The following is a 15,869-nucleotide window of genomic DNA, read 5'->3' as shown; positions in this document are numbered from 1 at the left end:
CTACACCTACCTATGGAAGTCTTCGCTATGCACTGTTCCTGTGTTGCCTGGTCCCTACACCGCCTCTCTTCTGACATGAAAGTGTTGACCGAACGCTTGACCACTTGTCCCTGAGTCACAGGGGATTGCTCATCACCGACCAGTCACTAAGTAGCTGGACTAGTTCTGAAAATAGACAGATTTGTTAATGACCTAGGTAAAAGTCAAAAGCATACATCAGACACAAAATTTCCAACTTAATATCCGGATCAATGTGCATCTCGTCCAGATTCTTGCCTTTGAATTCAGCCAATCTGCCACTCTCAAGATAAAATAAAAGTTTGCTGATCTTGGCGAGTTGGAGGGTACCTTCTGGGAGGCGGTAATATTGATGGTGCACCCTGATGTCGTGCCCAAGTAAATCCGCCAACTGATCCAGCTCTGTGCCATTTAGGTTGAGGACCTTTGAGAGAGTGTCAACGTGCTTTTGAAGTTTCTTGGAAGACAGCATGTGGGGATGGCACCATACTCTCGGGCAAAAAAGCCTATGCAATCAGAGTCTCTTAAGTATAACAAGGAAGCTGGTCTGGTAAACATATAGACATTTTACACTCCTCCTCCTCTTCCTGCTTGTACTTGCACCAACATCTGTTCCGCTGACCACTGGTGGTGGATTGAACACACTCTTCCCTCTTCATCAGAAACACGCATGCATTTGATCTGACAAAAGTGACTTGCAGGGCTGTACCAGTTGTTTTTGCTCAGTATATTAGCAAGGTCCCCTGCATTAACTAGTGTTGGTGCGCTTTGTGGGGACCTCTTTTTTTGTCCCCACTACGACCAAAGTGTTCAAAGTGTTGAGGTGCAAACAGGTCAATGTCCCCAGTAATATAGGAATACAGACGATACACACACACACACACACACACACACACACACACACAAAGTCTACCTTGTTTTTAGATTTTAGACAATTAGTAACTCATCACTACACTGATCTTGAATTGCATCAAATTTCAGCTATTGTGAGGTTCTCCTCCACTGGTTCTAAACAAAATCTCTTTGGATCCTGTATTCTGTGGTGGCTCTTAGCAACAGAATGAAGTAAATGTTCCTGATTCACATTGAGTTAGACTATAGGAATTTTGCCTATCTATAGACTTTATCAGATAAACACCACTCTTCGTTCATGTTTTCACACAATCATCAATGACTATTAATAAAGCTGTGTTTGTTCAGTATTTTTTAAAGCCCAACAATGTTACATTATGTAATATTTAATATCGAAAAGCATGTTATACAGCTACACTGATGTCCAGCGTGTAATGAAACCTAAAGTGTCAAATATTATGCAATCCCCATTTCCCAATCATATTGCTATAGGATCCCAAATGTTTCACTCCACAGGGTTCCTTTTCCCCTTAACACATTTACTAATGAGCTCTGAAAACATGTACAAGCAGCAAGAAGTTTTAGTGTGACTATAATCCAATATGAGTGCATTGCTATAGAATTATTATAGTGTAGCAGTGCTGCAGTGAGATTGTGGAAACCTTTTCATTATAAAGTCTAGTTCAGCAATCAAACTTTGCCAGTGATATAACAGCACATTTCTTGCACTAACTTCTTCTCAAAAATTCCTCACATGTAATTCCAACTGACCCACATACAAAACGCAACATACATACACAACACTTACCTAGTTACCACTTGTTTCTACCATGATATTCTTTCTCTTCCAGAGTGGTGGGTACTCTTTCCCGTTAACCAGCATGGAGGTCATTATGTGACATCTTGACTTTTATGCTTTCCTATCTTCCCCTTTTTATCTAACATACAGTTTAAGCTTCCTGCCATAACGCCTCATGTCTGATTGTGATATTTTCACCATGTCTCTTCCGCTAACTGCCCTATTGCCTCATCTCTGACGTGTTGTCACTCTCATATCTACCTACATGCATTGCCAAATGTCAGACCCTCACAATATATCAACCCAAATCTATCTGATTATACCAGCCTATGTTAAATATGATATACCAATCTCTACTCATAATGTTACACAAGCCTTGGGCTCAATGCATTTTACCAGCTTGTGCCCATCTCTAATGTGTATAAACTCGCGGTGTCCACCATCACATTTCCAATAAAATTATAGATATCTGTACCAAGCACATTCTAGCAGTCTCTGCCCTCTTACATTGCACCAAACTGGCTATGCTGTTCATCCTTTAACATCCAGTGTTCCCAGGACATGCTGTTAGTTCCCTAACAGCTGGAAGGCATGCAGCAGATTAAGCAAGCCAGTTGTTCACCAGAAGTGCAATGTTCACATAAGAGAATTCTATTTTCATGCAAAGGTTTGTCAGTATCTCAGACAATAGGAACTGGTAATATAGAAATTTGAGCAATCTCTTTAATAATCTTGCAATAAGAGAGTAAAATAGTATGTCATTACGGGGAATGAGGTTGATATTTTAGAGAATCAGTCTTCTACCTTCCAAATGACAATTATTCAAAGCATTAAAATCAGTAACAAAGTTCATACACATTTAAGCCCATGGTTTATCGGGAGATGCAGATAAAGGAGACAGACACCAGGAGTATGGCTATGATTTTTAGTCTGGGCACACACTAGGAGGGAAGCTGAGACATAATCCTTCACATTCTTCTTTCCACAAGTTCCATGATTTTCAGAATACCAGTATGCTCTGTTAACTTGGATGAATGGGCTGTCAATACAGATTGGGCCATAGGTCATAATATTCAAAGATTTTCAAAGACTTTTCCAGCAAAGGTTTGGACAGAGGTTGAGTGATAAGGATATATAGAATGCAAGGATTTAAATTATGTATATGATTAGATATCCTCTGAAAATAATATGTTTCTGCATAATCCTCTGCATCATATGTTTTCACCATATAAATGGTAATAGGGCCTGATTTTGAGTTAGGAGCAAAGAAAAGGAGCAAATTGAATTAATCTGTTCAGAAGATTATTATTTTTTTAGACAATAAATCCACACAAGCCATGCTTGCTACATTTATTTCATTGGGACAGAACTGCCCCTTATCCAAATGAAAGGGACAAATATTAAGGGAGGAAACAATGTGGTCCATTCTGCCATAGGCAGGATGCGCATGAGAAATGGAGTCCCACTTGGTAAAACAACACCCATCACAGTGCTTGCAGTAGCTAAGGGTCTCCCTCACCTCCAAGCCCCACAGCCCCACCAACCCCTGCAATGGATGTAGTTCTGCCACTGGATATTCCACTGAGTTCCAAGAATAAAGGTGAGGACTATATGAATATCTTTGCGCTTTTTGAGAATCTGAAAGGCAGACACTGCTTCACAAGGCTATACTCATGGTTTTGCCCCTTTTTATCCTGAGTGATGGAATGAGAGTGTCAAAGTATTTTTGGATGAAGCCAATAGATCAGCATTAAATATATTTTTATTGTTTTGTCTTATTTTATTTTTATCATTTTACTTGATGTGGTATTTTTTATGCCAATTGTATTGTCTGTGAGCTGAGGCGAGAGATGTGAGCAGCAGTGGAAAAGTTAACTCTAAGAACAGATGTTAAAAATGAACTCCTGGTGAACAAAGACATCCTTCATTCCCATTGTAGACCTGGGACCCTAATGCACTATGGAACGCCTACATACTACTTCAGCCAATTGTAATATGACATTTGACATCTTATTGTTCAGTGTTTATAAATAGGTCTGCTTTGTGTCCAGAAGGCAGAGTTTAAGACTTGATATTTTAAGCTTTTATTTTGTTAATAAATCTTTATACTTTTTCTTAAAGTTCCTTTGCTACAGAATTTCAATTTTTGCTTTTAGCAAGAGTAATGATGGAGGAATAATGTCAGTAATAGTTTGCAAATACCAAAAAGCCCAATGTAACTTTCAGGTCAGTGGGATGAGTTTAGCATAACATATTCCTTTTCAGGGTCCATTTCATTTCCGAATACAAACATGATGTACCCAATAAATGATACCTGTGGCTGTGCAAAGAAAGTCAAACTTGGTATAGAAACTATTTTCAACAAAGAATTGAATAGCTGATTTCATCTAAAAGGGATGTGTGGCTAAATCACAAAAGTGAATCAGAACTTTGTCTAAATATAAAACAAAAATGCAATTGGAGGGCAGCGGGGCAAAAGAAAAACAGCTTCTCCAATAGATCGATTATAAGTTTTTTCTCTCAGCTCACATGCCCCTCCAAACTTCTAGAGATAATTGTCTACACTCGCATCACATTCCCTTTCCAAAAACAACCTATTGGCTCCAATGTAGACAGGCTTTCATTGTTGACACTCCAAAGAGACTGCATTGACTAAGGTTGTCAATGATATGATCACTGCTAAAACCAAAGGCTAGTACACTCTATTAATTCTCCTTGATATATCTGCTGCATATGACATTGTTGACCACTCTCTTCTCATACAAAAGCTACAATCAGCAGGTCCTTAAGACACTGTCCTATCCTGATTCTCATTCTACCTTACTAATGGCTCTTTCAGTTTTAATTTCTCTGGATCAACCTGTGCTCTACTTCTTTTATTAGTTGGCGTACCACAAGGGTCAGTCCTAGGTCCTCTGCTGTTCTCTTTCTATACCACTTCTGCTGAAAAACTAATAAGCTCCTTTGGATTTCTGTATATTTTCTATGCAGATTATACCCACATTTATCTGTCCTGTCCTGATCTATCGCCATGTGTGTTGTCCCCCGTTACTGACTGTCTTTCTGCCATTTCATCTTGGATGTCCTCTCGCCAACTCAAACTCAATCTTTCAAAAACAGAGTTAATAATATTCCCACCCACCAACAGAAGTTACCCACCTGACATTTCTTTTTCCGTTGACAACATGACCATAAATCCTACCCCACAAGCTCGCTCCCTAGTTGTGATCCTTGACTCAGAACTATCCCTTGTTTCCCACATCGCCTGTATATTTAAATCATGTTGCATTCTTTTAAAAACATTTGCAGAATACACACATATCTCGCACAAGATCCTGAAAAAACTCTAATTCATGTACTCAACCCACATTGACTATTGCAATTCCCTCCTTATTAGTCTTCCATCTATTTTGCAAGCAGTAGCTAGAATGATTTTCCTTTCAAATAGTTCTTCCTCTGCTAAATCACTGCCAGTCTCTATATTGGTTGGCTGTTTTTTACCAAATCCAATATAAATCAAATATAAAATACTTCTACTAACCTAAAAGGCCATCAACAAAACTGCACCAACCTACACCTCCTCTCTTGTCTCAAAATATCTCCCATCTCGACAACTCCTTTCTGCTCAAGATCTCCATCTCCGATCCACGCTCATAACATGCTCCCAGTCCTGTTTACAGGACTTTTATCGAACTGTACCCACACTATGGAATCCTCTACCTTGCACAATAAGACTTTTCTCTGGCCTACAAACCTTCAAGCATTCTTTGAAAGTCCACTTCTTCAGGCAAGCTTATAATATTCCTCAACCACACTCTTAACCTCTCTAGGTTACCCTATGACCACCCTTTACACAATTCACACAAGACAAAAACACTCTACCCCCCTAATGAACATTGATGGATGACTTGATCATATTGCATGCAAATGACATTTTACTTTTGCATTCTGCCTGGACCAAAATGCAATATATAGACTTCACCTCATTTATCCAACTCCCATTGTACCATAGATTTTAAGCTTTTAAGCACGGCCTTATTACCTCTACCTTTGCCTGCATTACCCAGTCTTATTTTATTACTGTGTTTGTTCCAAATTATAAAGTGCTGCGGAATTTGTTCTATATAAATAAATGTTGATGATGATAACATTTGCTGTTTCAGTGACCATATGTCATCTTTATCAAGGGCTGCCAGAAGCCATTACTTAACAAGCCAGTTATAAAAACTAGAAATTTCCTCAAAGTGTTATGCCTGGTCAGAAACACACGCCAACCGTTACCAAACAACAGAAGCCAAGATGGTACTGGAATAACATCCGTAGATACCAGAGGCCGGACCAATTACCTTCCATATCAAAATTATGTGACCAAACCAATTATTATTACTAATTTATTTGTAAGGCATTTCAAAGTTTCTGCAGTGCCATACACAGGGACATGAACAGAGTACACATTTACAAATTAAACAATGAATACACGATGCATAATTATTCAATCAACTAACAGCTATGAATTAACAGAGTACATGACAAATCATCCAATCAATTGCCACCAAATCCCTGGTAGATGATACGAAATTAACTCCCCTGCAAAGTAGGCTCTTTGAAAGTACATTATTTATATTATTTAAAATGCATATTACTATACATAATTATACATTCATATAAATACATAAATAGTTGAGTTCAGTTGCATTGAATTGAGTTAAGTGTAGTTGTGTATCTATCTTTTAATAAATATCCTTGAGTTCAAATTGCAAGAGAGTTCTTAGGTTATTACAACATTCTGTGTATATACTGTAGAGCCAAATGCTTAATTAAGGTAAATAATGTTGTATTTACCTAAGAACTCTACTGCAAAGTAAACTCAAAGCTACTTATTAAAAAATAGGCTCAACTCAAAGCAACTTTACTCTGCTAAAGTATTTATTAACAATACCAATGCATAGCATGCTTACACGTCCGTGTGCTGCACATCCAGAAATGGTTCAATTTCGTGATCGGGCGCAGGATTGTGCTGCATAACATTTACTTGATGTAAACATCTTACAAACAAATTCATCTTGGAGTGGGCAAATCATAAACACATGCGTAGAATACAGGAAATAATTTGCGCTTAGAATTCGTGCCCTAATGAATCAGTCTCTTGGAGTTTATTGTGGTCTGATTCTCCAGAATGAAGCCACTTTGAATTTTAAGGTTTGAAAGAAGGAAGGAGTTGATTAAGTCTATTGGCCACGATCTTAAAATAATGGATGTAATGAAAGAACTTTTGAATATTCAGTCTAATATTGAGTGTCAGGAATGTGCAAAATGTCTCGCAATAGACAGTAAACTTATATCCTGTGTAGTATTAGTGTTAGCTAGAGCCTTCTTAATGGATGAGCGATAAAGAGCAAATTGCTCTTTCTATATCTTTGATATATTGCCCACATACTGAATGTCATTTTCAATTTTCAAATATATTTTATTTGTCCTAGTGATAACTAAGTTAACTGTCCTATCAGCCTTTGATATGCAAGAACTGGGACATCTTGGCTCTGCTCCCAAACTCAGACATAATGGCACTAAATAGCCCCTCTCATTGACAATTATTGCAAGATGTCAGAAAAAAGAGGGATGCAGTAGCAATGGGGCATGTTAGACTGAGCAGGAGCTATGGTTAGGTCAGCTTGGAACAGGATCTAAGAATAATAGGGCAAGTGACCTTGTACCCTATTGAAAGAGGCATGGAACTATACTAAGCAATATGGACCTTCGCTTGTAAAGGTTGTACGCTATCATCAAAGACTGCTACCAACATCTTCTGCCTAAATTGGGAAAGTGTATTGTGAACACTTTTGCTGGGTTTCTGGGCACTCATCTGGCTGTAGAGTTACTGCGATCTGATGCAATCCTGAAAAATACCATAATGAATTGCATTTCTTTGCACAATTTTCATTTCCCTGAGTGTATCAAATAACCACTAGAGGATATCAATCCTGGTGTCTTCACAATGCCATTATTCTTGGACCCTGTGTGTCATGATGCTGTTGTTCTTTAGCCCCCTGTATCAGCCTGTCATGTTTCTGAGGATCCATGTATCAGTGCACCTTTGTTATTTGACCACTTTTGGCATTGTACCATTCCTCTGGAACTCCATGTAGCAGTATGCTGTTGTTCTGGGATCCCAAAAAAGGTTTTTCCCATTAGAAAGTATTGCATATCTAATAATTAGTGGATCCAAACAAATTATGCAACCTCACTTGGTATTCCAAACCAAAAGTTGTTCACTGCTATTATAGACCATGAAATCCATTGTCCTATCAAAACATAGATACATATTTAAATCCAAAATATGTTTAAACCCAAAGAGATTTTAGGCTTTGGAATGGTGTGTGTGGTGGTCAACTAGATCACTTCACATTTCACTCTTATTTTAGAAAGATTTATTCTTGTTACAAAATTCCATTTTTATCATTATACCTATGTTTATTATAGTGTTTTATTCAGTAAAAAAAACGGAACTCCTATTTGTTCTCTTGACTTTTGGTTTGTTTTTACATCATTTTATGTTACGTCCTTTTTACTTAATAATTTGCATTGGCTTTACAGTAAAACAAAGGCAACATTACGAACAAAAACAGAGAATCACAAAAATTATATATGAATTGTTACAGATCTAGCCATCCCTCGCCTAGTCGTCCAGTTCCTACATCCCCCTCATATACCACAGTGCATTTATCTGCTTATTTTTCATAGTGTTTTGTTTTAAGGCAATGCCCAAGATACTAAATGGAAAAAGATGGTTCTATAAACAACCGAGACATCTGCGTGTTTTAAAACAAACAAATTAATTAAAAATCTGGTCTGGCTATGTACTCAATGACATATGTTTATATTAGGCAAACTCAGGACAATGGTTGGAAAACATATGGCGATGAGAACAGTTGCCAGTGTTTATTTGCAAGTAAACATGATGATGCAATACATGGCATGGCAGACAATAAAATATTTTGGAACAGAGTGAATAGACAAATAAAATGAACTACACATTCCAGATTTATGTGTATAAATACAATAGTCACAGGTAGTCAGAAAACAGGTGAATTTGGGTGTCTTATTCAACTTCACTCTAACCATGATGAAATCCATCCTGATCTTTCTCAGCATTATCTGTGCTGTTGCACGGACTGGTAAGAGGTTTACTTCTTTAAAATGAAAATGTTTTTCTTCCTTCCTATTTAGCCCGTTTCATTAGATGTGTAAGAATGACCTTTTTTTTTATAAATTATATCAATTTTCATGTAGAAATCCCCAAAAGGTTACATTTATGCTGTGTGATCCTACTGTAATTAGCATTTGGGGAAACGATAATACTAGTTGAGATAGCCTAATATTTCACAATGGGTTCATTATTGAAGTTTGAAAATAATTAGCTAAATTGTACTCCTCTTCCACAGCAACAAATGTGGTTTTAATCATAAGACACTACAAGAAAATGCATAAGACATTTACAACAATTATATGTATATAAATCAGTATGCTAAGATTAATTTTCAATTTCAATCATAAACAAGTGAATAGTTAGCATTATGACAAATTATGAATTTCTTAAGCAGTATCTACTACAAATGCAAATTGACTACATACAATAATACCATTACAGACCAGAAACTCCTTTCTAATCTTGCTGTATATTGCATACTTTTTTTCCTGGATTTTAGTCCTTTCTAAGATATCTATGTGGATTAAAGTTTGCTTAATAAATAACCAAGTATATATGGTGTTCATTTGGCAAAATAATTCAAAATGCTTGGGACAAAATAATTGCTATTTTTTAAACGCAGATTTAAATGACAGATTAGATGGACCTATAGGTTCATTTCTACAGTCAAAATCAATGTTTCTATGTAAAAAATGGATATTATACTAAAATATTCCTTTTTTATTGTAAGGTAAAATGATCATTCATGTCCTTCCCTGTGTATTTCACTTAATATATTTATTTATGTTGAGAGATAATTAGTGTTGTTTGTCCAATGTTCGTACTGTTGATATGTTTTTTTATCGGTAGTACTTTTTTCAAATAATAATGTTCTTCTTATTAAATCAAATTAATATTCTTTCGTTCTTTTAGATGATGTCCTTAAATGTATCCAGTGCCAGAAAGCAAACAGTGACACGTGTGAAGGAGAGTCAGTTAACTGTCCTAACTGTACCCAATGCATGGTAGCTTCTGAACTCTTAGAAATCGGTAAGTGTTAAAATAATTCACTAGAGCAAACACTTGGGTGTGCAAGGAAACGGATCCATCTTTTCAGTAAATAACAGAGTGACTTAGGAAACTATAATTATGTATGTCTGCTTTTATGATGACATTAATGTACATTGTTTTGTACATAACACAAATACTTTATATTGTGAATATACCCTTATATGTAATATATTGAATGTCTTTTATCAAATCAGTTGCAAACTACATCTCCTATAGGAAATACGGATGCATAGGCAGTAAGATCATTGTGTAATAAATTATTTGTAAGCACTACGTTTCTTTTCTTTTTCTTTTTTTTAATAAAGTATTTTTATTGAGATTTTTTTGTTACAACATACGAATAACATATTTAACATCTAATCTAACTAACATCTATCTCTGCCTATGTCGCTATAAACATAGTACAGAGGTATCTACTGAAGTTTTAGGATAATGATATAATCATAGCATGTTTACTACACTCCATGTCAGGTCAATTGAAGCTGCACAGGGCGGAGAGTTAACCATCAACCTGGTGACTTCCCAAACCCACCATATCATCCTGATGAGGGTGGATAACATTACTTCTTTCATGCGAGCGGTGCCATATTTTATGGTATTTAGGTATGGCCTTTCTACTTTCATACATGAACCGTTCATGCCTCCATACTTCAGTAACTAGATTAATCCAGTGAGATACACTAGGTGGTTCAGTCACCATCCATCCCCTAGCTTTAATAACCTTAGCCAAGGAGGTTAAGGTAAATATATATTTAAAGTGTGATTTACTTACATTTTCTTCTCATGTAGTGCCAAATAGACAGATCTTAGGACATAACAATAGGGTCACAGGTAGGGTGGAGGCAATGCAGTCTCTCACATATTTGGTCCCAGAAGGACTGGAGAACTGGACATAAGCATAAAATATGCCAAAAAGTGCCTCAGTGATACCGCACCTGGGGTACTCTGAAAAGGTGCACAGTCCCATCGCATGCATCTTGGTTGGTGTTAAGTATACTAAGTACAATGTAAAAATGGATCTGCTGAAACCTAAGCACAGAAATAGTTTTATATGACCCTGCAGATAATAATATATTTTTAATCGGAGAATCTGACATATGAATCAAACCTTCAGGATATTGGGCATTCAGTGCATGCCTCAGCTGTAGATACCGGAAGAATTAATTGTTGAGTAATGGGAAGGTCGCTTTCAAATGTTCATATGAAGCTAATTGGCTGTCTATACATATTTGACCAATGGTGTGAATTCCCGCAACCTTTCACATCATTGAACCCTCCAACCCCACCAGTTTCCTGAAAACAGTATTAAACCACAAGGGAGTGTCTGGGTCTATACCTTCACCTCACATAAGAGCATGTGATATTGCCAAAATCATTGATGCCTGTCGTATTTTAGGGGCCTCTTCACTAGGTATGTATTAATATAACAAAATCTGCAAAGCTTCAAGGGAGGGATCTGTCTGCTCACCAAAGAAGTGTTTGAGAGTGGTGTTCTGCGTATCGCCTAACCAAGAGACCAAATGTGTAAGCTGGGAATAAATTCTAAGATTGGGCATGGACAGTCCTCCTGAATTTGTTGGTTCTAGATAATGTGTTAAAGCACACCCTTGCTCTCTTACTACTCTAGGGGGTAAATGTATGAAGCTCCGGATTCTTCAACTCTGGCGTGTTCAGCGTGTTCGGCGATTAAATTTAAAGCGGCGCTGCATTGTAAAGGGAAACTTCCCTTTACAGTGCAGCGCCGCTTTAAATTTAATCGCCGAACATGCTGAACACGCCGGAGTTGAAGAATTCGGAGCTCCATACATTTACCCCCAGATCAGAGAAATGAGATGTTTATTAATATTTTGGAAAACTTTCAAAGGTAGATACACTGGGGAGTGTTGAAGGGGGTATAAGTACTTGGGTTGGATCACCGTTTTAATTAGGTTGACCTGAATGGACTGGTGTCCTTTTACAACCTCATCAACTACGTAACTATGTAATTAGCTGTTTCAGGCATCAAGGTTTTAGGCACATTGAAATTAAGCTTTTATTTTTTTAAATGTCAATTTTTGTGATGCCTAATTCTTAATCAATGTTATTTATCTTGATAGTAGATATAATAATGATTACAATAATAATATTTGTGGAAGTTTGTAAACAGGATAATATAAGCACTAAATCAGTCGCTACATCCATCAGCATAATGGTTAGTCACATCATATTTAAATCTATACAAGTTATTTGATAGACTCAGAGGGAGTCATAACACTCAAACAAGCAACGTGTTATGTTTCAAATTGAAAATGGTGTATTGTAAGGAATAATGTAGCCTCTTATGTGGACTAAAAGTTACATTCTCACATATCTCTATCATTCCCCAGGAAATTCCACCTATCATTCAATTAGAAAAGGTTGCAATCCTGGCTTTCCATGCAAACAACTCTATTGTTCTGATTTCACTAATGCACATATAAGAGTTTCCGTACAATGCTGCACAGGGGATAACTGTAACACCGATAACTACAAGAGTAAGTGTTTTATTTATGGACTTTTATTCCTTATCATGAATAAGTATAATGAAAGGGCCGTGGGCGGGGGAATGGTTTAATTGTTAAACAGGGTGCTTGTTTTTGATCCTTCTGGATCAGATCTATTAGGAATTAGGGAAAGTTGAAAAGATACCACTGATACAAAAGCATAGATACGCAGAGCTATATTTCGAACCTGTGGGCAGTTATTTCAGTCTTATCAGATCTCATAAGTACAAGTTATGGAATACTGGTTTCCACAGAGAAGGGCTTCATGAAGATCGAACTATTGAACATGGTTAAATTAATTGAGCCTAGAACTATTCATACATTTAAGAGGACAAGTTTCATTACTAAACAATAACAATAGCAGATATGAATTATTTTATTATGAAATATGCAAAGATCAACTTAATTTCATTTTATATAACATATTAAATAAAAAGTTGTATTTGATGACAGCTTCCCATTAAAATGGTTGTAAACTTTACTCACATTTTGTGGAATAAACGAATATACATGAGAATGTCATCCATCAAATCACTATGAGCCATTAGTTCATATATATTTATAAGCCAAGGACTTTAGGAAGAGATTTAGTGATGTCATTGGTTGCTAACATATTGATTGGCTGCACACTGATTCAACCCAGATATTGTCTGCCTCCACTGGTTGTTGGGACATGTCAACTTTGAAAAAATCCCATGGTAGAACTTGCTCAATCCTCATGACATTGCAACAAATGCCAATTTGTTTAACATGTGACCATCCTACGAGTGTACAAGACACTTTTGGTAATATGTTCTGATCACTCTCTTTTGTCAGCAAACATTATTTAGGAAAAGACAAATATTCATTATGCATTCAAGTAGTCTGCTAAATCTTTGTTTTTCAGCTATGTTACTAAAGTACCAGAGGCAGGTTGAAAGGTTTCCATCCATTGCACACAATGGATACATTATTTGGTTAGCTGGGCAGATATTTTGTTAGAATACAACCTGCAATTTAGTAGAAACTAGCGACCAGTAGTCATAAGGCATGACCAATATTTAAGAAACATGGGTTCCTACTGAATACGTAGGTTGGATATTGGTTCAGTTGACAAAATGGCTGTCTCTACTTTGTATGGGTGAAAGGTGCTATTTAATCAAGCAATTGTAATTTAAACTATTTAACTTTCTCACTGAGTATTCTACCTGTTCCCAGAGAGGGAATTTCACAAGAGTATGGTCTGCTGGAGATACAAAGGGACAGAGATATTTTGTTTTCAGATGACAGGATTATTTCAAAATAATTTGTATGGTTGAAAAAAAATTTTTTATCTACTGTTCCCATTTTTGGGGTAATCTCAGTATGGTGTGCAGGACTTTCTGTTAGATTCAAATAAATTAAAGTAGTAATAGATTTAATTAAGTCAATGATGCATCTGAGGATTGAATGAAAAATCAGTGATAACTTGCTATAAATTTCTGATTAGTTTAGCTCTCAATATGTGTAGAAAAACCATGCTTATGGCAAAATGTCAACTGCATTAGACTCTAATCCATCTGTATTTAAAAGGACTTGCTATGCAGTTTTATTTTGTCTTCTGACCATCATGGTCTGTCAGTGTTAGTAAAGTCAAATTAATAAATAAATGCAAGAACTACATCTGAACTTTTACATACATTTTTATTAAGAATGAATGTTTCATATTAACAGTGATTATTTAAATAACATGGAATTCATTAATGAAACATTCCTAGTGCCTCCTGAGGAAATAGAACATAAAGGAAAAATATGCCCCACCTGCTTCAAATATGGTACGACAGAATGTATAAGCGATGATACTGAGCGATGTATTCATCCAGAAGACCAATGTCTTGATTATCTTGGAAAAGTCGAAGATCCAGGTAATGTATTTCTATATACATATGAAAGAGATATCTGTTGGTTTATGAAACATTACTTTAGAGATACCAGATGTGTTATTACATACCTACAATCATTCCCAGTTACAACATTCGGACACTTCAGGTTACACCAATGATATGCTTGTAACCAACCTGATTTGGCTTCACCACATGCCAAAATTATTTGACAACTTCCATTTTTTCCTGGACGACCAGATTTGTAAAAGGCCTGGTGGAGGCTTGGTAGTATTTAAAGTCTACAAGTAAATACAAACCAAGGAACATAAGAGTATATAAAAGAACAGTCAAATGGATATTCACTAATACAATTGGTAGAATAATGCCCACCTCTTTATCTATGTCACTAGTTTGTCATACTAAGTGCTAGTAATGAACATTACTATGAACTGGACTTGTGGCAACTTTGGATTTTTGCCCACATATTAGCCCATTTTCATATAATATCTCTGATACTGAATATATTGGTGTTTAGCATATTGAAGGACATGATCCCCTCAGAGACGTATCATATACTTACACTGTCACTCTGTATCTCTGCTGGAATACATTTAATGGTGGAATAAGTACGGAGACGGATGAAGCAAATGGGGCTAGTTAAACTATAATTGAAAAAGGAAACACCATCCAGCCTAGGACCCAGCAGGCTGCAAAGTCTAAGTCTAGGGTGCTAAGAATAAAGATTACACAGTGACAAAGGTCTACGAACTCTCTCAACCACATACACATTCTTATACTAGGATAGTTTTTACCCTTAGGAATTTGTTGCTGGGCTGATCTTTCACCGTCATATCTCCCTACTAGAGTGCATCTCTATAGTGGCTGTGGTCTGATTTCAATTCTGTCTTTCCCTTGTAAGGTGGAGAAACTACTTAATGGCCACACTGATGACATTAGCTTTGGAATAGAGTCTGGGTACAATCAGAATGCTAATCTCGGGTGCATTGTACATTACAACAACACTGATGGAGATAATATGAGCCATGTTGGTATATTTTTGATGCCTACTAAGTTATAAGATAAGCTCAAGAGAACTTTATTTTTTGGGTCAGTAGTACAAGCTTTGGTAATGATTTACATTTTATATCTAATAACCATGGTAGCTGGTAAATCTGATTCAACATGGACTAATATATATTATATCTTTAATCCATACTGTGTTTATAAAACAAACTAATCTTACAAAACCCAATGGAAATATTTACCTTGATACACATTGTAACTATAATAAGAATGTCTTGTACATCATTATACATTGATAAAATACTGTAATTACCTGTAGATTGTATTACATGATTCAAAATTTTCTTTTATTTTCAGATAATAACGTTAGAGACTACAGTTACAAAGGCTGCGTTTCTCCTCTGGGCTGCAAATTTAAATTTAGTGCATTGGTTGGTCTACAAGAAGTTGAGAATCAGCATTTTACTTGCACTCCCGGCAAGTAGAACTGATAAATGCACACTAAAGTTACAGTCATTGCAACCATATTGAATAATAAATCAATATATTAAATCATA

General features: G+C 36.3%; 1 protein-coding gene across 1 annotated transcript; it reads left to right on the top strand.

Annotated features, from left to right (window-relative positions):
• The first annotated feature begins 8,714 nt into the window (after positions 1–8,714).
• LOC142106718 (phospholipase A2 inhibitor gamma subunit B-like) lies at positions 8,715–15,869 on the top strand. The gene is made up of 5 exons (XM_075189713.1): positions 8,715–8,844; positions 9,789–9,905; positions 12,293–12,439; positions 14,185–14,331; positions 15,670–15,869. The coding sequence occupies exons 1-5, from the start codon at positions 8,790–8,792 to the stop codon at positions 15,795–15,797; spliced, it is 594 nt and encodes a 197-aa protein (XP_075045814.1). The 5' UTR covers positions 8,715–8,789; the 3' UTR covers positions 15,798–15,869.

The sequence above is a fragment of the Mixophyes fleayi genome, chromosome 11 (genome assembly GCF_038048845.1).
Source record: "Mixophyes fleayi isolate aMixFle1 chromosome 11, aMixFle1.hap1, whole genome shotgun sequence".
Taxonomy (NCBI): domain Eukaryota; kingdom Metazoa; phylum Chordata; class Amphibia; order Anura; family Limnodynastidae; genus Mixophyes; species Mixophyes fleayi.
The sequence above is the reverse complement of the archived record's forward strand: the minus strand, read 5'-3'. Positions and strand labels throughout refer to the sequence as shown.

Excerpts from the sequence above, each read along its gene's own strand:
- LOC142106718 (XM_075189713.1), top strand. The coding sequence starts at position 8,790 with ATGATGAAATCCATCCTGATCTTTCTCAGCATTATCTGTGCTGTTGCA. Across the intron at positions 9,906-12,292 it reads TTCTGAACTCTTAGAAATCG|GAAATTCCACCTATCATTCA; the intron begins GTAAGTGTTAAA and ends ATCATTCCCCAG. Across the intron at positions 14,332-15,669 it reads TGGAAAAGTCGAAGATCCAG|ATAATAACGTTAGAGACTAC; the intron begins GTAATGTATTTC and ends TTTTATTTTCAG.